Source organism: Mauremys mutica, chromosome 2, assembly GCF_020497125.1.
Source record: "Mauremys mutica isolate MM-2020 ecotype Southern chromosome 2, ASM2049712v1, whole genome shotgun sequence".
In the NCBI taxonomy this organism is placed as follows: domain Eukaryota; kingdom Metazoa; phylum Chordata; order Testudines; family Geoemydidae; genus Mauremys; species Mauremys mutica.
The window spans coordinates 19,663,280-19,685,962 of record NC_059073.1 but is presented as its reverse complement, the minus strand read 5'-3'; the positions used below and the strand labels follow the sequence as shown (position 1 = coordinate 19,685,962).

At 44.5% G+C, this 22,683-nt stretch overlaps 2 protein-coding genes across 2 annotated transcripts in view; both read right to left on the bottom strand.

Annotated features, from left to right (window-relative positions):
• The window catches only part of OC90 (otoconin 90), a 32,831-nt gene extending 19,993 nt beyond the window's left edge, over positions 1–12,838 (bottom strand). The window contains exons 1-7 of the mRNA XM_045008290.1: positions 12,725–12,838; positions 12,052–12,186; positions 11,328–11,454; positions 10,328–10,393; positions 6,410–6,469; positions 5,552–5,726; positions 1,474–1,586 (exon numbers count right to left, since the gene is read on the bottom strand). Of these exons, the coding sequence (XP_044864225.1) occupies positions 1,474–1,586; positions 5,552–5,726; positions 6,410–6,469; positions 10,328–10,393; positions 11,328–11,454; positions 12,052–12,186; positions 12,725–12,838 (790 nt within the window). The remainder of the gene's footprint in view (positions 1–1,473; positions 1,587–5,551; positions 5,727–6,409; positions 6,470–10,327; positions 10,394–11,327; positions 11,455–12,051; positions 12,187–12,724) is intronic.
• Positions 12,839–21,940: 9,102 nt separating this feature from the next.
• Positions 21,941–22,683, bottom strand: part of HHLA1 (HERV-H LTR-associating 1) — a 42,285-nt gene continuing 41,542 nt past the window's right edge. Inside the window, exons 15-16 of the mRNA XM_045006377.1 lie at positions 22,290–22,372; positions 21,941–21,984 (exon numbers count right to left, since the gene is read on the bottom strand). Of these exons, the coding sequence (XP_044862312.1) occupies positions 21,941–21,984; positions 22,290–22,372 (127 nt within the window). The remainder of the gene's footprint in view (positions 21,985–22,289; positions 22,373–22,683) is intronic.

The window sequence follows — 22,683 nt, the reverse complement described above, 5'->3', positions numbered from 1 at the left end:
ACAGGCCTAGAGGGTGTGGCTTATTTGCATGTTTTGTAAAATTGTTCCATGGCTGCTAATACCGGAGCAGCTCCAATATTATCAGTGCTGGGAATCCTGGTTCACACTGGGCTCATCAGCACTTTTAACATCTTGCTGATCAGACCTCCTCTCAGCTGATGTATTATATTTATGGTGGAAACGAAAGCTGCCTGTTGGTTGTTTGGCATTAGATGGGACTGTAGCTTGGCTGGTCGAAGGGAATTATTTGTGGTTAAGCAAAGGGCATGATGAGCAGAGTGTAACTAGGATGCTGAATGACTTAATTCCTTATTTCCTTGCTAGGTACAGTTTGTGTGGGGAGCTGCACAGCACTCCCATAAAGTGAAATAAAACTCCTCGGGTGAGGGAGTGGAGCTGACACCCAGGACCGCACGCCGAGCCCTGTCCCTTCTGACCCTTCGGTGTCTTTGTCTAAATTACCACTTCCAAGTGACCTCTGAGGCTTCCTGTTCAGTCCTGCCTGATCTTTAGCTGGAAACCAGCTCTAGAAGGTGCCTGACTCTTGCTGCTGCTTTGGATAATAATTTAATACGGCTTTCACGATGGATATCTTCCACCTGCTGCTATTGGCCAGACTACCAAGTATTTTTCAAACACGTATGAAGACAACCAATGCAGTACACTGACGCTGTTGTGCAATGCTAATATCGATCACCGTGCTTTATCTTGGATGTGGTAAGCTCCTCATCACTCAAAGTGACGCTTCAGCTCAACCACAAGTTATTGGGCTCGATGCAGGAGTCATTGGGAGGACTTTTATGGCCTATGCTAGGCAGAAGGTTGGGCTAGATGATCACAATGGTCCCTTCTGGCCATGAAATAAATTTGCTGGACCCCCATTGCCATAGTATCTGAGCACCTCACAGTCTTAGTTGAGGTTCAGTAAAGACAAACAGGGCTTTAAAAACAGGTCATTCCACATTCTTGGGCAGTCAGCTACATGTGTGAGTCTCACAGATGCACCAAACAATGCTAAATGGCCTCCAAAGAGAGTGATCCTGCCGTCGGGGATGCCCAGCACCAGGTTTCCTGTAGCAGTTCCTGGATTTTTGTTTGTACATCCAATTGAATATTGATACCTCTGACTAGCATCGGTACATGACAACAACAGCCATTCCATCCGGAATCCAGAGAGCTGTAACACAGGGCTTGAAGGGACCTTGAGAGGCCCTCTGGGCCATACCTCCACACCGAGGCAGGATTAAATATACCTAGACCTACAAGACAATCATGGGTGATTTCTGCCTAGTCTCTACATGGATCTCAGTAAATTAATGGGAATTATTATTTATATCATTGCAGCCCCGAGGAGCCCCGGTCATGGCCCAGGACCCCGTTGTGCTAGGCGCTGTACAAATGCAAAAGCAACTCCCCTTTTCCCCGATCAGTACAAAGCCCTGGTAACAGGCAGCAGTCCCCTTTGAACCTTACCGCAGGTAATGTTTTTCGTAAGACAGCTGATGTCCATAGAAATCTTGGCAGGGTCCCATGAGCACTCCAGCTCCACGGCTTCTTCATAGCATTTGCGGTGCTGGAAACAGCAGCTTAGAAACAAAACAAAGGAACAAAAAAAGACAACGAGAAGAATGCCATCTTCATTTTCACTTCACTGCCTGCCTCCCCTTTGGGGTGGTGATGTGCTGGGCAGCAGGCGGGTGTACAGGATGCTCTGGGAGAAAAGGGGGGGCATCCCTTTTTTTCTCACTAGTTTGTCCGTGAGGAGCATTCATTCCTCTGGCCCCTAGAGGATGGGTGTGTGGTCCTTTCCCCCTCATGGCTGACTAGGCCTAATAGACTGAGCACAGCGAGGATCTGTCTGCCTCTCCCCACTTCGCTGCACCCCCTTACACTGTGTCGGTGCAAAGGAGCCCTCAGGCACAGAGAGTCTCCCTGCCAAGCACAGAGCTGGCTCTGCTAGTTCATCTTTCTAGAGTCCCTGGCCCAGAGGGGCCAACAGGAGACATTTCTATGCCCCAGCTATTTCTTGGCTGCTGCAAAAGCCATATCAGACAGAGTTCAAGGTAGGACAGCCCAGGGTTGGTGACAGCCCCAGCCCCTGGCAGCCCCTCAGGTCACTCAGGGAGGTGCAAGCTTCTTTCCCACTGTCCTGGGGCAAGACACCGGACTTGGAGTTGCTGTGTTTGTTGTTGTCTTGATACAAAGGATTTGTCTGAGGCTATGAGAATCCCAGGGGTTGCTTCTGAACAGGGATCTCCTACGAGGCCTTGGATTGTGTCCACACTGGGTGGACTCAAACTGTTTGATCCCATGTACGTTCTCTACAGAACAGGAGCAAGTGACAGCCACCCTTTGCATTATAGTGTAACTGTCTTTAAAATGCGAGCGAGCACGAAAAGGGGCAGAGGAGAAAAGGAAGCATCTGTTCTAACACATGGTGAGTGTTTGACCTGTCTATTGTTTCCACTCACTGGTATCCATCTGCTTTCTCTGCTGGAACCTTTCCATGGTGTGACTGCACTTGAGCATCACAGTTGTACCGGGGGGATATTAAATGAAGATGAGAATGACAACATTCCATAGAAAAGCCTTGACATAGTCTTCAGCTGGACAATCAACATTATATCCGGTTTCCAAGATCCGGCTACACCCTGTGATCGCCAAGACGAACTGACTGTTACAGTAACAGGTCGAGGAAATCCTCCCCGGAGTGTCTTGGCAATGTTTGGGACGTATACAGACAATGCTGAGTGCTGCAAATTCAAACCATGTATAAAACCTAGAGCCCCGCCGTGCAGCCCGACAGCATCAAAGGCGCAGGTTTGCAGAATGAAAGAGCAGCGGGGTAAAAGTAGAGCGCTGGGTGGTCTTTAGAGGTGGAATCCTTCGTGGGATATAAGGAAACATCCTATATATTTGGTCCTTTATTTCACTCTCGCTAGTGGGATTATTTGAACCTGCAACAGTTAAGGGGTTTGCCGCTTAGCATCAGAGAAGGGAAAGCTAGTGGAGGGTGATTTGGTTTTGTGGTTAAGACACAGGACTAAGATCCTGATCCAGCAAAGCACTTACTTGAATATTAAGTGTTGTGCTGGGCTGAGACCATTGAGAAATGGTTCCTATTCCTTGCTCCACCACAGGTGACCTGCAGGACCTTTGGCATGTCACAGGCCTAGATTCACAACAGTACTTAAGTGCTGAGATGCTCAGCATCATAGGAACACACTGTGAGCTGGCACCTAGGTTCATGTACCATGAATGGAGATGGATAGGGACCTTCGACTGTGATTCATAAAAGCCAGTAGAGGCAGGGAGCTGGCCAATGAGCGGAGTTGTGCTAAGCCCCACCCTCTTAGAGATCCCAGGCCACTTAGGCACCTAAATCTGGGATTTAGGCACTTAAGTACCTTAGAGACTGAGGCCTAGATTCACAGAGACTGAATTGGCTCAGTCAGACTGTGGAGATGATGCTACTTCCCTCCCTCACAGGGATTCTGAAAAGCTAAATTCATTAATATTTGCAAAGTGCTTTGGGATCCTTCAGTGGAAGCTGTCTGTGGACAGCAAAATATTATTTAACTACTTCACTTTAAAGACCCCAGCTGGAATCTCAGGATCCTCGGGTCACACCAGTCTAATACCAGTGTGACTCTATTAAGTTCAATGCAATCAAACTAATATAGAATTGGAGTAATAGAGTGGAGATCAGGCCCATTAACTCTAAAGCCAGCTTTGCCACTGATTGCCTCTTTGACCGTGGGCAAGTTTCTTGAGCTCTCTGCTTCACCTTTCCAGTCTCGGACTAGAAGATCAGGATTAAGGAATTTAGATGGAGAATGGACTTCAGCAACTCACCAACTTCTACGTAACACAGATCTTGGCACTGGCAGAACTGTTTCTTTTAGCAGGATGTTTTCAGTGTCTTTTTAAAGAGGTTCTCTAAATCTGAACAGTGTCTTGTATACGTATACGGAAAAGCAAACATCTGTATCTCCTATATCGTACAGTGGGGTTTGTACTGATGGGAGAGATGCTGCTAACCCATTTCAAATCCATCTGTTTGAAAAGGTTGTGTCTGTGAATCTTTCTCAGGCCAAAGACTCTGATAGATTGTCCCGCAGCTTCTCAGGCTTCTGTATTTACGCAGCTTTTCATTAAAATGATAAGTGAGGGGCTGTTTAAGCTGTAGAGTTTTTTCAGCTATCAGTTCATTGAACTGGATCCAGCTCTGATTTCAGAGTGTCAGCACCTTTATTCATAGAGCAATTCGCCAAGCCATTCACAAGGACTTTGTGTGGCTTTTCGCAGCTGGGAAGATAAAAATTCCATTTCCCTCCCCTTCAGATGATATGGGATTGCAGCGGATTCATCTCCATGCAAAAATCTACATTAACCCTCTTTAAGCCATGACAACATTGCTCACTTCGCACATGAAATCCCTTCTTTCCCCACCTACTCCTGGGCAGGACTTGGCCCGTGTTGCATTTCTTTCCCGGTGTTCCCCACTCAAGTGACCATGAAGAAACAGGACTCTCAGCACTGAAGCCTCCTGTCCTATATTGTACCTTACTGGCCTAGTAAGGAAGAGCGCGGACTGAATTATCCCCAAGGATCCATCCGCCAAGGGCAGAGGCTAAAGCCCAGGGCTCAAGGTCAGGAGTTTATGGTTCTGTTCCCTACACTGCCAAAAATGTCCTGTGTGATCTGAGGTAATCACACCATGCCTCAGTTTACCCAGGTGTATAATGAAGAGAATAGCTTTGTGCTTCCCTGCTACCATGGTCTGTAACCTATGAATGTGTTCAGATGGTCAGGTACTATGACAATGAGCATGTACATAGAGAGAATCCATTGCCTCTCAGGAGTGGTTTCCTTTTGCAAGCAGTTTAACCCAGCTTCACAGCCAGGGTTCCAGTGAAATGTGGGTGCAGTGGTGTGGACTACACCTGCTTTTAATTTCAGGGGCAGAGAGTCCACATTTTGCCAGCTGAGAGTATTCAGGGAAATAAAGGCTTGGATGATAAATCCCAATATCTGGGGACAGCAAGGGAGAAGCACAACACGTGGGGTTACTAGCCATGCTTGAAGATTCAGGGGATGGGGTTATCCAGTTCTAAAATTATCCCTAGACCACTGAAAACAGCCTTTCGGGAAGCTTCTGCTCTGTGTGGTTCCAGGGCTGTGCTGCAAGTAGCTGCTGTTATTGCTGGTGACTGGGAAATGGATAGCCCCAACAAAGGGCAGTGATCATTTAGGAGGCCAGGATAACCGATGTTATAGCCTAGGTTTCGTTGGTCATTGGAGACACTGTTGGTTGAGGATGGGCAGTTACAGGTAAGCACAGATTGGGTCCTTGGATATTAGCATATAAGCCAAATCATCCATTTGTAAAGCTAAGGATCCCCTGGTTATGACCATAAGCAGTTTAGCCAAGTGTTAACTGTCAGACTGTCGCTGCAAGATTTCAACATTGCTCTCCTCACCACGCTTTGTTCTTCCCCGCTCGTACCCATCCACCCCAGGAGAACTATCTCCCAGGAACAAAACACACCTGTCCGCTTCATCCACAGGGAGCCCTTCCATCTCGAACCGGCAAGAGCAGCCGTAGTCTTCGAAATCCCTGGGGCAAAGTCCAGTTACGCACCTCATTTTGTTCACGAAATGGAGCAGTGCAGGGAAGTTGGTGAATATGGACTGTAGCCAAGTGAAGTGAGAACCCAGGCAGTCTGAGAGAGAATAGACATAGGAGGAGGATATTCAGAACTGGGAAAGACCTGGATGATACTGAAGCTGCTGGGGTCCCCCTCCGTGGATTCAAATGCAGGATCAGGGTCTAAGGCAGAGGCCCCCAAACTTTTCAGGGTCGCACCCCTGCTCCCCCAGTCTGTGCCCCGCTCCCCAGGGCCGGGAGTGGGGCTGTGGCTCCCCAGGGTGGGGGGATACGGATAGGAGGTAAGGGGGCCAAGGCTGGGGCTGTAGCTGGGAGCAGGGCTGGAAATGGAGCTGCAGGCAGGGGCCGAGGCTGGAGGCGGGGCTAAGGACAGGGGCGGAGCCGCGGCTGGGGGCAGGGGCAAAGCAGAGCTGGGAGGGGAGCAGGGCTGGTTGGCACTCCCTCCCCATCATCCATGGGGGCTGGCTTGGGCCCTGCCACGTGCCCCTGAACGTTCCTCTGCTCCCCACCCCCACCCCGAACATTCCTCCACACCCCCACAGGGTGGGGACCTCTGGTCTCAGGACTGACATAGTGCGGCAGCCCTTCTGGGGGCCTTAGGAACTGCAGACAATTAAATCCTTAGATATTAACTTTAAAGGAATCTGTAATGGCTGGAGTTTTTTCTGCTCTTTTTTTTATAAACAAATTCCATGCTATTTTACTGCCAAAAATACCAAACCACGCGTCTGCACTTACCAAAAAACAATGCGACACTGTCCACGTTTTGAAAGACCCCATTGAAGAATGTGATATTGTCTAAACCAAAAGCATAATAAAAATGGTGAAAAATGTTTGCCTTTGTATAAACGTATGTCGCTCCCATTGATTTCAGTATGTTGATTTCGACGGGAGGCATAATGCAGCTGCAGGCATGATATAACTCTTGCAGTATAGCCAACCCTGAGCATTCAAAAAGTATGAGACAAGCCCCCTTACATCATGAGATTTTAATAAATACCACCTTTGGAAATCTATTTTTTTTGCCTCCTGGTTTTTGAGCCTTTCAGGGTCTTATTGTCATGCTTTTCTCTGCAGCTAAGGAGGCTAGAAACATAATTTTTAACAGACAAATTGAAAGATGGAGATGCTCATAGAATCACCTGGCTCTAGGAGCTGGGTTTTTAAGAAAATTCCACAAGGCATATGACACAATGGACAGTGATGGCATCGCTGGGTTTGGAGGTATGCAGGCATTCTTTTGTAAAGATATTTGAAGACCTGTTTTTCAGGCCTTTTATCTTGTTTTGGTACAGCCATTTGAAAATTATGTTGATGGCCCTGAATACTGAAGTCTATGCATCCCTCGAAGAAGTATAGCATATGCAACAGCAACACAAGCTTCCCTCCCAGCACGTTCTCATTCTCACCCCCAAAGAGCTTACTTGGGCTCCTGGGTCTCTGTGTGCTTGTAACTCAGGGAGAGGGCACGTCTGTCCCTGGGAGGAAGGGGCCAAGGGCAGACTCAATGTCTGCTAGGCAACCAAGAGGGAGAGTGGAGAGACATGTTTCGAGGCACAGGAGCTCTGGGGAGGATAGCAGGTGTACCTGGATGGCCACCAGCCCACCTGCTCAGAGCAGGGGCAGTGTCTGGGGGAAAGGAGCGGGGCAGAGTCAGATGGTTGACAAGTCAAAGCCTGGGAAGAAGAACTAGCCTGACCAATAGGAAGTGAGATGCCTGTTCCTGGGAGCCCTGTGAGAAGGGAAAAGCCATTTGGGAGGAGTCTGGAGCCAGCCACAGAAAGGAAAGGACTTGGTGTGTGAGGTGTTTGTGAGTCCCAAGCTTGCAACGCAGAGTCCCGCTGAGAACTGGCATCTGGGTGCCTGGAGGCAATATCCCTAAGCACAGTCCTTTCCCTGCTCCAGGTGACACCCAGTTTTAAGAGTTTTGTTGGGAAAACTCCCTACTCAGCCAGGCTGAGTTAGCCCTCCAACTCCCTCGATAAATCAGTTACCATGTGCCAAGTACTGCTCCTGCTGCTAGCCCCGGCCTGCCAGCCTGCTGTGACTGTATCCGAGCGCTAGGGCAGGAGATCAGAGTTAGGATTTTAGTAGAGTTGTTATAATTTGCACCCTGAGCCCTGCACCTTCCCGCCCACCAGGAGCGAAGGGAAACCCGGGGAACAGAATCAGCCCGATTCCTGCATGAAGAGGATGCCTGCCAGCTGTGATTGTCAGCCCCTCTGCAGTGCAGTGACCGAGGAGTTCAGCTCCAGCTCTGAATCTGAGGATCATTCATGGAGTTGTGAGCAGGGCCGCCCAGAGGGGGGGGCAAAGGGGGCAATTTGCCCCGGGCCCCGGGCTCCGCAGGGGCCCCCAAGAGAAGAGCGGAGGCTCCCGCCTCCGCCCCTCTCCTGGAGCCTCAGCGTCTCTGGCGGGGCCCCTGAGCCCCGCCCCGCTCAGAGACGGTCCCGGTCCCGGCCCTGGCCCCAGCCTCTTACCGAGCACGTCTCTGGCGGGGCCTGAGCCCCGCCCTGATCCGAGCCGCGTGGTGAGGGGGCGGGGCTGGGAGCTCCAACGGGGCCTGAGCCCCGCCCCGCTCAGAGCGGCATGGGGAGGGGGCGGGGCAGCTGCCTCCGCTCGGCGTGGAGCTCACAGCCCCGCCCCCTCACCACGCGGCTCTGAGCGGGACGGAGCTCAGGCCCCGCCGGAGACTTGCTCGGTAAGAGGCTGGGGCCGGGGCCGGGACCAGGGCGGGGGCGGGACCGGGTGCGGGGGGGGGGAAGCGGGACCCGCCGCCGAAGCGCAGCCCGGTCTTCGGCGGCGGGGGGCCCCGTCTGTTCTGGGACCCGCCGCCTAAGGGCCCGGAAGGCCCGCGGCGGGGACCCCCCCCCCGCCACCGAATTACCGCCGAAGACTGGGCTGCGCTTCGGCGGCGGTCCCGCTTCGGCGGTAATTCGGCGGCGGGGGGCTCCTGCCGCGGGTCTTCAGGGCACTTTGGCGGCGGGTCCCGGAACAGAAGGGCCCCCCGCCGCCGAAGACCCCGGGCCCCCGGAATCCTCTAATTGCTCCACAGAAGCAATTGCTGTCACAGGTCGTGAAGGCCCCCTACAAAGTACATGTAACAACGGGACAGTATATTTTACTCTTGCTCTGTCAGGTCACATGACTGGCGAAATTCATGGGTACCTGAAAGCAGTGGTTTACCCTATTATGTTATATTTACTTTCTGTTTAATACAGTTACTCTCCTGAATACACTGTGCACTTGTGTTATTTCGTGGGAGCCTCCAACTATCTGGCAAGTAAATGGGCGTTGTCCTGTGCTTAGAATTTTCCTTCAAAGCTGCCCTGCTGACCCTGCCAGGAGGAACGAGGAGGGGCGGGAGGCACCATTAAATACATTCCTATGGGAAGAAGATAAAGATGTTACAGCCTGCTGAGCTGGAGGTGGAATCCAGATGAACCCAGGTCTGTCCATCAAAACCCGTAAGGAGTTTAATGTTAAAGGAGGTACACTAATGTTACCCAGCTCTGAAGGAACACCTCTGTTAGAACTGATATGTTTCGTTATCTGTACTCATCTGATCCTTTCTTCTGTGACTGCCAAAAATGTCAGCTATGGTTGTGATTTTTTTTTATGTGAATGTGTGTGTGCTGGGGACTGGAGTGAGATTGTCTTTCAACTACACAGACCCCAAACAGCCATCAGAAATTGACCATTTTATAATCTCTGGGGTTTAAGAATAAGAATAAACCCCAGAGAATAAGAATAAACCCCATCCTACTTAAGATGTAAAAAGAAGTTTGTTTGGCTCAGTGGTTAAGATATGGTTAAGACCATGAAACTTGGAGGTTCACTTACCCTCAGTTTTCAGACTCACTTTTCTTTTGAGAAACAGGTAAGATTTTATAGTTTCAAATGTAAATTCCTAGCTAGTTCATTAGCTATAAACCTTTTGCAACAATAAACTCGGGATCAGTGGTACAAATTCTTCTCTAGTCAACTTGAGGGACCTCACCTAGCTTATAGGAGAGATGATTTTGGTTCTGTGGCTTTTGGTTTGTGCTCCAGCAACACCAGCAGGGCCGGCTCCAGACCCCAGCGCGCCAAGGGCAGGCATGACTGCGGAGGGTGCACTGGTCCCGCGGCTCCGGTGGACCTCCCGCAGGCATGACTGCGGTGGGTTCGCTGGTCCCGCGGCTCGGGTGGACCTCCCGCAGCCATGCCTGCGGATGCTCCACCGGAGCCGCGGGACCAGCGCGCCCTCCGCAGGCACGTCTGCAAGAGGTCCCCCGGAGCCGCGGGACCGGCGACCGGCAGCGCGCCCCCTGCGGCGTGCCGCCCTGCTTGGGGCGGCCAAATGCCTAGAGCTGCCCCTGAACACCAGTGATGCAGTATCTGACAGAGGAACCTGATCCTCCTCTTAACACTGGTGTTAATCAGGAGGAACTGCACCAAGGTCAATGGACTTACATCAAGGTAAGATAAGTGCAAGCGAGAGGTGACTCAGGGCTCTGAGGTTATTTAACCTCAGCTAAAGGTCCAATATAATGAGGGACAGATCTGTGAACACTACTGGAAAGCTCTTTCTGGATCTCTTGCCTGAAGAGATTGCACCCTGGTGCCTCTTAATGCATGAAAATATTGTAACAAGGAAAGCTTAAAAATTCTTACTCAGATTTCTTTCAGGTGCAAGTGGAAGCTCTGGTGGAAGGGCTGGGGGCTCCGATTCTTGGCCACCTGTCTCACCAAACATATTCAAGAAGAAAGAATTTTAAAATGGAAAAGAAAAAGAAAATATATATACACTTCATAAGGACAGAGAGTGCGTATTTTATTGAATAGCCACATACCAGAGTGCCCTGGTAGCACCATTAATGCACTGATTCAACAAAGCATATGCTTAAGTCACGTTGACTTCAATTTTAAAGTAGTTCTGCACATGCTTAAGTGCTTTGCTAAATAGGGGTGGACTTACACACATACTAACTGCTTTGCTGAACCTTACCCTTACTGGGGATACTCACATGAGCTATGACAAGTTGGCCTCTTCCAGAAATCCCTGTAACCTTCATTTGTTTGATTTGCAGTTAGGGAGAATCTGCACTGAAGCTCCATTGCTAATTCAACCCCCCTATTTTCCTGTGTCTTCTGTGCTTGGATGTCCCTTTCAAATACAGAATTATTTTCCTAATGCTCCCTCAGATTCAGTCCCAACCTTCATTCACATTGGAACCACTTCAGTGCTTGAGGGCTTCAACTCAAACCATATCATGCTCGAGGGAAGCAGCACCATTAGACAGTTATCAGTTTAGCAATGTATCTTATCAGAACAGGTCACCTAATCGATTAATATATTAATAGTGTGTTGCGAGGGATATCTGACGGATTTTTTGTTTGCTGTATTTCTGATTGCTTCACTAGGGAGCCTAGGCACTGGTTATTGGCACGTATTTGTTTAGTTTTTTGAAGTCCATATTATTATTATTTACTATTTATAATACTATTGTGTCTAGACTCCAACCAGGTCAGGGCCCCATTGCGCTAGGTCACTACCCCAAAGATTGGCTTATCTCGTTTATATTGTCTACCCCCATCGGCTATTTCTGCTTCTTCATTTGGATTATTGCAGCCTCCCTTTGAAGCTGCCAAGGTAGGATTTTCCCACATTTACTTTTCTGTTCACAAAACTCTGCATTGGGATAAAGGGTGGTGATTTGTTCTGCTGCTTCTTGCATTTCTCCACCTGGTGGTGAGTAATTTGCAGAGTTTGTGTTTTCGTTTTGAGTTTCTTTTGCTTCCTTAAGGATGGGTAAAATTTTCAGAAGTGCTTGGGGAGGAGGTAGCATAGGAGAATCTTGGAGCCACTTATTTTTATTTCTGCACTAATCTCCAGGAGCTCCATGTATTTCACTGAGCCCCAGTGAAAGGCTTTTGGGTAAACAGTAACCCAGTAAGATTGTCATTCTGCTTGTATCCTCTGCTTTTCTCCAAACAGAAAAGTCCTTTTTATAAAATGTGACCTTTGCAGGAAAAGAGAAGCAGCACCTTGATAGCTACAAGGAATTCAGATCACTGACTAAAATGATCTGAACCCATTAGCAGGAGTGTCATTTAATACTGCACATGCATAAACAGATTTGCCCGGACTTGCGGTTAAGTAAAGCTATCATTGATTTGCAGGCTGCTCCCTGTGCTCCCTTTACAACGATAAAAATCCTTTTGCCATGTCATGTTGTTACTGTTAATTACATGTTAAGCCACATTCTCAGATGGTGCAAATCAGCATCGCTCAGGATCAGTGGGTAAAATTTTCAAAAGCACCTTATCCCATTGACGTTCAACGGGACTTGTGCTCCTAAGTCACTTATGCCCTGTTGAAAATCACACTCAAATACTTTTAGGCTGTCATTTTCCAAGGAGTCTAAGAGAGTGAGTCTGATACCCAACTTCCATTGACGGTCAATGGATTCTGGGTACCCAACTGCAGTATCGTCCTTTGTAAAGGCCAGACCAAATCCATGATTCTGAATCTGAAAACAAAGAATTTATGCAGAGCAAGAACAATAGCCTTAAACTCATGGAGAGCAGAGGCAATTGCTCAAGCATGTTTCATAGCTGACTTAATTCTTTTGAACAAGTTTAATTGGCATAAAATTACTAGCACAAGAATATCTGCAGCCTGCTGGAGGTGTTATATAATAATCTCAGGCCCCGTGTAATTATTTGACTCCTTTTCTTTGTATGACCGGTAATGACATTTCCAATTTCCAGTTAGTATCAATAGGCCAATGTTTGTTAACAAAAAGAGAGAACCTGGTTTACAGTCAAAATATAAGGAAAGGAACTCTCCACACATTCTCCTTAGTACATACAAGAGAGCACAGAATTTGCAGTCAACAATTTAGTTGACAAAAGTTAACCCTTTCCCCAAGCAAACTGTGATTTTTTTACTACTTTATTTAATATATCTATTCCAGAAGCACCTAGAAGCACACTGAGTGGGGGCCCCGTTATGCTGTGTGCTAAACAAACATGTAGTAGAGGAAAATCCTGCCCCCAAAAGCTTACAGTGTCACAGAATTTAGTTATTCTGGATTGTTCAGTGAATAGTTGAAGGCCCTGACTGATCCGACAATGAGCTCCAAGTAGGTGCCCATATGGAATCTCGTTGACTTCATTCATTGCAACATCTGGGCCATTGCAAAAATAGTTTATCCTGTCAGTTACTCAGGAACTACCTGTTGCAAGCATTGCTTGACTCTTTGTTCCCTGACATTTGTGCTGTGAGATTGGTCACAAGTTAAACAGAGGTGTCTCTGCACCCTGATCAGATGAATTCCAAATACACAAACTGCTGTCAGTAGGACCACAAACACTTCCTGCATGCATGCTTGTTCTAATATATAATCACATAAATATAAAGTGATTGCCAGCTGTAGAGAGATTCCTGGTTCTGGAAGTATTCCCCTTCTTAAGTCTGGGGAATGACTCTGAAATGCCTAGTATTTCCTGAACCAGTGTGTTCACTGGCATTTGCACAAGGTTTTTGTATAATTTCCAATTTCCTAAACATGTTCTTATGAACAAAATGTAAGAAGTACAGACGTTTGCAAAAGTAAATAAAAGGGCTCAAAAATACTCTCAAAGCAAATGGATGCTTTTTATTTGAAAAAGTAAGTCTGCAATCTCTTACAGACTTTACATGTGTTTATTAGGAAAACAAAAGATGAGAGAAGACTTTCTGGATAAATCATTGACTTAAATGGCTGACATCATGTCTTTGAGTGTTCATACTAATACTTCACATGTGTATGGCACCTTCCCTTCCAGCCAAGGAATGTTCACTTTACAAATATTAATTAATTAAACCTGAAAACACTCCCATAAAGCAGGTATTAGCAGTCCTATTTTATAGATGGTACAGAAAGCTTCAGAGACTTGCCCTTTGTCACACAGGAAGTTCTGTGATAAAGCCAGGCCTCATGGTTTCCAGTCCCAGGCCTTATTCAAAGCCTCCTTCCCCCCTTAACAACTGTTATTACAAGACAGAGGTGGTGTTCAGATCATATAATTGATGCTGCTCTTTTGATCGTGCTTTCAAGAAGTGTAATCTTAACAAAGTCCAGCAATGAGAGAGTGTGTGCCCTCAGCTTGTGTGTTTATAATCACAGCTATTTCAAATTGCTTAATGTGGCACAAGGAATGTAGCACAATTACGTCAAAATCACCCTAAACTTTTTGGAGCAGACCGCTCAGTTGGGCTTATGTACTCAGGAGTTTAGCAAGCCAGGTCCATCAAACAAACTTACAGCAACTTCTCTGAACGCCACCTAGCTCCCACTCAGAAAATGGAGTCAACAAATAAGGGAAAAATCAAAGCTGATCATCTTTTCCAAAATGAGAAAAGCTGTAGGCCAAAATGGACCTGGATTTTTCAGAAAGCCTTGACAAGGTCCCACACCAAAGATTCTTAAGGAAAGTAGCCATGGGATAAGAAGGAAGGTTCTCTCATGGATCAGTAGCTGGTTGAAAGATAGAAAAAAAGGGTAGGAATAAATGGTCAGTTTTCACAGTGGAAAGAGGTGAACAGCGGGTCTTCCAAGGATCTATACTAGGACTTGTGCTCTTCAATATATTCTTTAATGATCTGGAAAAGGGGGTAAACAGTGACGTGGCAAAGTTTGCAGATGACACAAAATTATTCAAGATAGTTATGTCTAAAGCAGACTGCAAGGAATTACAGAGGGATCTCACAAAAGTGGTGACTGGGCAAAAAAAATGGTTGATGAAAATTAACATTGATAAATGCAAAGTACTGTACATTGGAAAAAATAATCCCACCCCACTCTCACCCCCAGATGCACAGAAAGATGGGGTCTAAATTAGCTGTTACCACCCAAAAAAGAGATCTTGGAGTCACCCTGGATAGTGCTCTGAAATCTTCTTCTCAATTCGCAGCAGTGGTCAAAAAGGCTAATGGAATGTTAGGCCCTATTAGGAAAGGGACAGAAAATAAGACAAAAAATATCATATTGCCACTATGGTGCACCCACACTATGTTCTGGTTGCCCCATCTCAAAAAGGATTTAGTGGAACAGAAAAAGGTTCAGAGAAGGGCAACAAAGATGATCGAGGGGGTGGAATGATTCCATACAAGGAGAAACTAAAAGATCAGGACTGTTCACCTCAAAAAAGAGACGACTAAGGGAGGATATGACAGAGGTCTATAAAATCATGAATGGTGTGGAAAAAGTGAATAGCGAACTGTTATTTACTCTTTCCAACAATACAATAACATGAGGTTAGCCAATGAAATGAATAGGCTGCGCGTTTAATACAAGCAAGAGGAAGTACTTTTTCACACAATACACAGCTAACCATGGAACTCCTTGTCATGGAATGTTCTGACTGCCAAAAGTATAACTGGCTTTAGTAAACAACCCGTTATGTTCATGGAGGATAGGTCCAGCAATGGCTATTAACCAAGATGGTCAGTAGGGTTGCCAACTCTGACTGAAGCTATTCTGGGAAATTATTTTTTCCCAACATCATGCAATGTCATTTTCTTAAAATATCCTATTAAAATCTTCCAGATTGCTTTCAATAGTCAGTGGGAGATCGATGCCGATTCTGGGAGACTCCAGGTCAATCCTGGAGGGATGGCAACCCTAACGGTCAGGGATGCAACCACAGGCTTGGGGAGATCCTAAACCTCTGACTACTAGAAGCTGGGAGTGGATCATGCCAAAATTGCCCTGTTCTGTAAACTCCACCTGGAGCTCTGGTATGGCCACTGTTGGAGACAGGACACTGGACATACAGTATGGCAGCTCTTGTGTTCTTATTTAATTAAAACATTCAAATCTGGGTGTTTAGGCTAGGATTTTCAAAGGCATTTAAGAAGAAGTTAGATGTTCAACAACCCTTTAATTTCATATTGAATTGAGGCACCTGTGGAAATCCCAGTCCTAAACATGCCAATTTATTTTTAAGCAACTAAATGTTAGTTTTTATCTGGATGCCTGACCTTATGCGCTCAGGTTTGAGCTTTTAATGGCTGGTGCATTTTAAAGATTTTAAGAGTATATTTGTTTGATCAATACGCAAAGTCATTTTTACTTTTTTTTTGGATATACACACTGATTTTCTAAAACCAACATTGTAGAAGATATTTCTGTACTAGTAGCTGAAAGCCCCATGCTGTCAAATGGGTATAACTTATAAAGTCAAAATAGCTGAGCACTTCCAAATGGGATGGTAACAGACGGCGAATCTAGTGATACTTGAACCTGGTGATAGTCTAAACAAGAAGTTCTCTGAACCATGCTTGTAGCTGTTTCCATTCTAGGAAATTCAGTCCTTCTAGGGCCAGTGTCAGACACACACACATACACACAAACTCTCACTCACTCCTGGAATCTTATTATATAGATTCTCTGACATTAGAAAAAAAGAACACAATGGTGTTCTTGACGATTGGTATTGTTATATTACGCTCTTAAGGCTAAGCTTGATTAATATAGTTCTCCTCTGTGATTTGTGTTGGCTCAATTCTCTGCTGACATTCACACCATAACAACCCCTTTGAAATTCGAGAGGTGAGGCCGGTGTAGTAAGTCGATGCAGAATTTGACTTCATGTGAGCTCTATTACTGTCCTTCTTTCTAACTTCAGAAACAGCCGCGTAGAGCAACTCCTTCCACACATTGTGACAAGAACAAAACAATCTGATGGAAAGGAAGAGAATCACATCCATGATAAAAGCTCAGGAAGATGGTTTAGCTGAACCTCATTGTATTTATGTATGTCTGAATGGTCCCAAGTATTAGGATAATATGGATTTATCCAAAGACTAAAAAACATTCATACATATTTTGGAACCCTTTTATGTAACTGGTTTGTAGGGTTTTTCTAATGATCAAAACACTGGGAGAAGCGGAGACTTCCAATTGTGTTTACATTATAAACCCATTTAAAAGTTTTTTGGCATTGCTATAATGTCTTTGACATCCGGCAAAAACACATTTTATCACTAATTTGATGATTCTGCCTTTTTCAGTATGTTCTAGTGATGAGACCGGGTGGCAATCCAAATACTTTTTTCAAAAATTAGTCCACTTGAAATGGTCAGTATCACGTGTAAATGTTAAATAGACATAGAAATATGCAGTCACTTACCACTGTATAATACCATCAACAGATTCATCAGCAGAATTATAATCATTGTTTTAATCCAAAGAATGGAAAGAGTCACACTGCAGAAACATTTGCCTGGTGAATTAAGTAAAATGTTATGTAGGATGTTTATGTCTTAAATGTCAGAGTAAAAAGACATTTGTTATAGGGGGTCATTTGCTGTGACTGAATTACTTGTGTAGCCTGGTCATATTTCATTCTGATGCAACATGCAGCTACCCACTAACACTTGTGAAATGCACATACTATAGCAAAGCTGAGTCTCACATGGTATCCCAACATTTTAATTGCTACAATGACTATTTAAACTTGATTAACAATATTTGCTACAGGACCATTTAGGTGAGTCAATGGACTATTCCAAAATACTGTTAGTGGGGAAGCCATAACTGGCAACAAAATGGTGAACTTGAAGTTTGTTTTGTTTTGATTCTGCAATAAATTGTAATGTCTTTAAGGAATATTTAATCAAAACACTTCTTTTAAATATGGCACATGTATAATGAAACATTGTATAGTGGTTCAGATCTTCAGCAGACGTAAACCAGCATAACTCCATTGACTTCATTTAAACCACCAGAGGAGCTGCTCCCGTGATAGTCAAACATTAATTGTAGCTTTTACAGACATACTGATGTAGCATGTAAAATATTTTCACATTGATGTAAATTATACAGCATGCAGGTCTAGGTCTGAGTCGGCTCTGACTAACAGCAGTGTTAAAGACACGTAACTCCACTGAAGTCAATGGAGTTTTGCTGATGTGAAAGGGACCAAAAATCAATTTCTCTGTTGCTGTCTCCAGCTGTGGTTTATCCTAGGTTTTAATTTTCTAAATCAGACATTACAGGGGTTTCAGATGAGCAAATGAACATTTAATTACCAATGTGCAAACCTGTATTTACGCCTCGCGATCTTTTCCCCTAAATACTGCTTACAATGCTTAACATGAGCATAATGCTGACATTCACATTTACTACATTCTCTTGTAATGCTTTACCAAGATGAATGGATCTAAATATAATGGGGAGATATTTCTGGTTTAGTACCATATCCTAAATCATTTTGCCTGCTCTTTATTCTGCATCCTCACTGTCTTAAATAGTTTTATCTTAAATAGTTTTCTCTTTGTGTGCAATTCTTTAACAATAAAGAGCATATGAAAAAGAACTTACCTTGAGAAATATTATTCAAGGGTAGTTGGATGGAGGACAAATGGATTTCAACAGGGTCAGTAGTAAGTGATTTATACCCCCTTGGACGTGTACTTTACCCATGTGATCACTTCCTTTATCAACCCTACTTCAACATTTATTAATTAGTCCTTTCATGAGATTTCTGCAGGGCAGTATACCTACTGCATAGCTTAATAATATAGCACGGGACATGTAAAGGATCTATATTAAGAGGCCTTTCTACAGGTGCATCCACCGTGCTGCATGCTGACTTAATATGCTGCTGTAATTAAATAACAATTGTTTCACTGTATTCCCTCTTCTACCAAATCTCTGGGTCATGTGATTATGGCTTTTAATAACTTAATAAGAGGTAGTGGCCAGTGATGAAAGACTACTGAAAACTTATACAACATTACAAGCTTTGGCATCCCACCAGTGTTGAAAACCCTGCCTTTATCTAATCTCTGTGGGTCTGATCCAAAGTTTAAGGGCATCAATAGAAAGGTGTCCACTGATTGCAATGGGCTCTGGACCAGGTTTTCTCTTAGTTTAATATGTACTCCTTTTAGAAATACCAACTGCAGTTAGTCTTCAAAGTCACCATTGGCAAAGGACAATGGTTACTCATCTCGGATGCACAATTTTAGTGAAAGCTAGTTGCAAGTTTGGCATATTTTGCCATTTTGGACTTTAATAAGTCGCTGTATCTGGGGTTGAGGCTGACAACACCAGACATTCCAGTTTGCCTACGTGGCAGAATTTGTCTCCTCATTGAGGCAAGCCGTCAAGATCACATTACTCTTGTACTGCGCATCCCGGGTTCAGACACAGTGCCATTTCAAGGCCTTGGCCTCAATGTACAAGGCCCTAAAGTATCAGACCTAGTGAGACGAGATGACTCCCTGTCTACCCATGATCCTCAGAGACAGCTGCACTCATCTGGGACACTATAGCAAAACAGAGTAGAGGATGAGGCTCATGAGAACCAAAAGCAAAGCATCCTTGACTGCAACTTGTTCTACCATAATGACTGGACTGAAGTAAAGGCTGACCCCTTTCAAGCAAGCCAAGCCACACCGGTCTGCCAGGCTGTATGTTACCAAGGCAGTTACAGCTAACACCATTCTCTTGTCTTCACCTTAATTTGTCAGTTCTCATTAACTGCTTAAGGGCAGCTATGGTGATTCCCCTGTTGCCATTAGGCTCTGGGCTATGTGCAAATAGAAGTCAGGGAAACCTTCTGTGGGTGGTTGGAATGGGCTAGGAATAAAGTAATTGTTTCCTCAGGGAGGCAGCTGGTGCCACAGTTTGAAATCAGCAGCCCAGAGAGGTGTCTTTGATTTAGAATGGGCCACCTTGCCAAGTGGTGTGAATTGGCATAGTTCTGTTGACATCAATGGACATATGCCATTTTATGCTTATGATCTGGTCCAACATATTAATGTGGGGAGGCTCGAATGGCCCAAAAGGTACGTAAAAGGGCTGTGGAGCTGGTCCACATCAGTAATAACTAGGCAATGGAGAGAAAGAGAGAGAGTAAAGACTACAGCGGGTTAAAAAATTTCTATTTCAACATTTCTTGACCAAAAAAAAAGAACATTGTTAATTTTTTCCCAAAAAAACATGCCCCTTATGCTACTGAGGAGCTTCCAGCAGCAAAGGAAAGCCCCCTAAAGTGATATCATGATAATAAGAATCGCTCATTTCCACAGCTGTATGAGTGCTGGCACTTCATGCTCTGGTTTCCATCCAACGCAGTAGCATGGTTACTGGTGGTGGCTTGTTTTGGGAGCCTAATGGAAATATTGAGCTTTGTAATGGAACTCGAGCTAGGCTGGTGACTGATAATTAAGGCTGCAGGTTTCTCAAGAAACAGAAAAAAGGTCACAGCTACCGTGACTTTCCCTTTTGTCCATGACTCACTCCACAGTGGTGTCTCCTGCCCCACGAGGCTGGGTTCAGTTTCCCTCTCCTGGTGCAGCGCCACTCAGGTTTGGCCTGGTTGTGCCTCTGTCCTGATGCAGGGGGAGGGACAGGCAAACCCTGAGCGGCACTGAGACCTGATGTTCCAGGTCCCAAGACCCAGAGTGGGGAGGTCGGCCCAGTCCTGTGGGATGCAGGAGCTACTGCTGCCCAGTCCCAAGGTGAATGTGTGGTGGGCGCACTCTCCAACCCCTCCCCCTCAACTCCCCTCCTCATTTGGGCCAGGATTGGGGTTGTGGTGCAGGGTGTGTGGGGGGGGGAGGGGTGCTGGACACCTTATTTGTCAGCGCATTTATTTAATCAGACATCATTGAAAAATTCTGTCCAGCATTTTCGCAAAGAAAATGGCTTGTTTACCAAAATGAAAATTTTCACAGAAAATTTTTTTCTTTAGAAATATTTTGTTTTTTCAGTGAAAACTGGGGAAACACCCAAAACTGAAAAAGCAGCAAAGAGTCCTGTGGCACCTTATAGACTAACAAACGTATTGGAGCATGAGCTTTTGTGGGTGAATACCCACTTCGTCGGATGCATGTGAAACATTGCTTTCTAGTTTTCTATTTTTCTGGTTTTTTTTCTCTCTCTCTCTCTCTCTCTCTCTCTCCATACACATCCCCCTTTTTTCCTCTTTTTTTTTCTCCATGTTGCCACTCAGTAAGAGAAAGAGGCGGGAAGGAGAGGAAAACTCAAAATTTCTTTGTTTTCCAAAATCCCAAAATGTTCACTTTCAGTTTCTAAACTGTTTTTTGTGGGAAGTTTTTTTAAATGGTGGGTGGTGGTGTTTTGTGTTTTTTAATTCTGCAAAAAGCACTGGCCAGCTGTATCACAAAGGATACTCCTGTTATTCCTAGTTTGATTTACACACTGTTCATACCAGGCATTGTTCTTTCTAAATGGCCTGATTTTTGCTAAGTGATGTGATTATAATTTATCTCGTTCTGAATTCCTTTGCCAGGACTGAAAGCTTAGTTCTTGCACCCTGCCACCAGGTACTATGGCGAACATACGCTTTGAAAGAAGAGCACCAGAAACCCTTGTTATGCCTATAGACTACTCTGTGATTCTCAGTTGTGATCTTCTTCTTTGGTATTGTATTAGTTAGTATATTCTTCTCTTTATTAAAATATCTGGCTTAAATTTGTACTCAGTGACAGGGAAAATATTTTTACCTTGTTTGAAATGTGAATAGTTAGATGACATACTTTTGATTCACGGCAGCATTAGGTGTTACATTGGAACACAAGTGTTATGTGACTTTTGTTTTGTTGTTGCTTTTATTAGCAAGAGCTGTTAGTTCACTGAAGATATACAAAGGGATTGAAGGGAGCAGGCTCAGGACAGGACTTTTTAGTACTTGCTGTGAATCGGCATAAGCAAATACAGATTCAGCATAGCACTGAAAGCACTGAAGGTACAAACATTTCTTATAGAAGAAGATGCAGTGGTTGTAGTCTCCTGCTCACATGGCTCACCAGTTTAAAGCATGGAATATAGGAGATCTCTTGATTTGGAACACTGAACAATCTGAAAATGTTTAAGTTCATGAAATAGTAAACAAGTGTCACCTCTTAGACGTTTTTTAGGTCTGATTTAAAATTATTTCATATTTATTATGATCTCTTTAATGTAATTTTGGACAAAACTAACAATCTGCACACATTAACAGACTTTATTGATATCTTTTATAAAGCACGGTTTAAAAATCTTTTAAAAATATTTCATTACAGTTAAATTTTTATTGTTTGAAGTTCACCTGGTTTTATACATCATTTATACAAATCTTTGGAGGAAAAACAATCTCTAGAAAATAGCTGGTTGATACAAAGATTTGTAACTAACATAGATAGCCATCAATTCTTGTTAAATGGAAAAAGACTACTAAAGACTGCCAGAACTCTTCTCATTTGCAGTAAATTCCCTCAGTGCTTTAGACAGATTTACAGATGTTTGTAAGGCATTTTTGCTTTAATGCTGGAAGAACAAAAGAAAATCACACTCAGAACATACTTCACAAGGAGAATTTCTAAAACATATTGTAAACTAATGATACCTTTTGTATTTCATAAATAAAAGATAATAAAATAGCTATTGGGTAAAGACTTTTAATCGCTCTGTGGAGATTTAAAGCGTCTCGTTAATGATCTTTAGATCATGAGTGGCTCCATACACCTTTTGCAACTTTACTGAGCCAGATTTTCAGTGGCGATAAATTGACACACCTCCACTTTGACACATTTAATAGATTATGGAAGAGTATAGCCAGAAAGTTTACTTACTTTGTGAGTAAGCCATTCTTTTGACCCTTTCACAGATGTAAGTTGCATTTTTCAAGAACCAGGAATAGTATTCAATACAGTACCTAAAGATTTAGTCAAAGTTAGGGGAGTAATATCGTTTCATCTATGGTGATTTTATATGCACATTCTTTCAGGTAAGTGTTCTAGTTTAAATAGACAAAAAATGTGTGCTGCATATAAAGCCTGGGTTCTGATTTTGTTCATGCCGCTATAACTCTGGAATAATTCCACTGAAGTTAATGGAGTTACCCATGATTCAAACCCTGGGGCTGTCAGATCAGATATCGTCCCAGAATATTTATCCATTTGCAGCCCAGTGCCCAGTCTTTACTCAAGTAAAACTGCCATTAACTACACTGGGAATTTTGCCTAG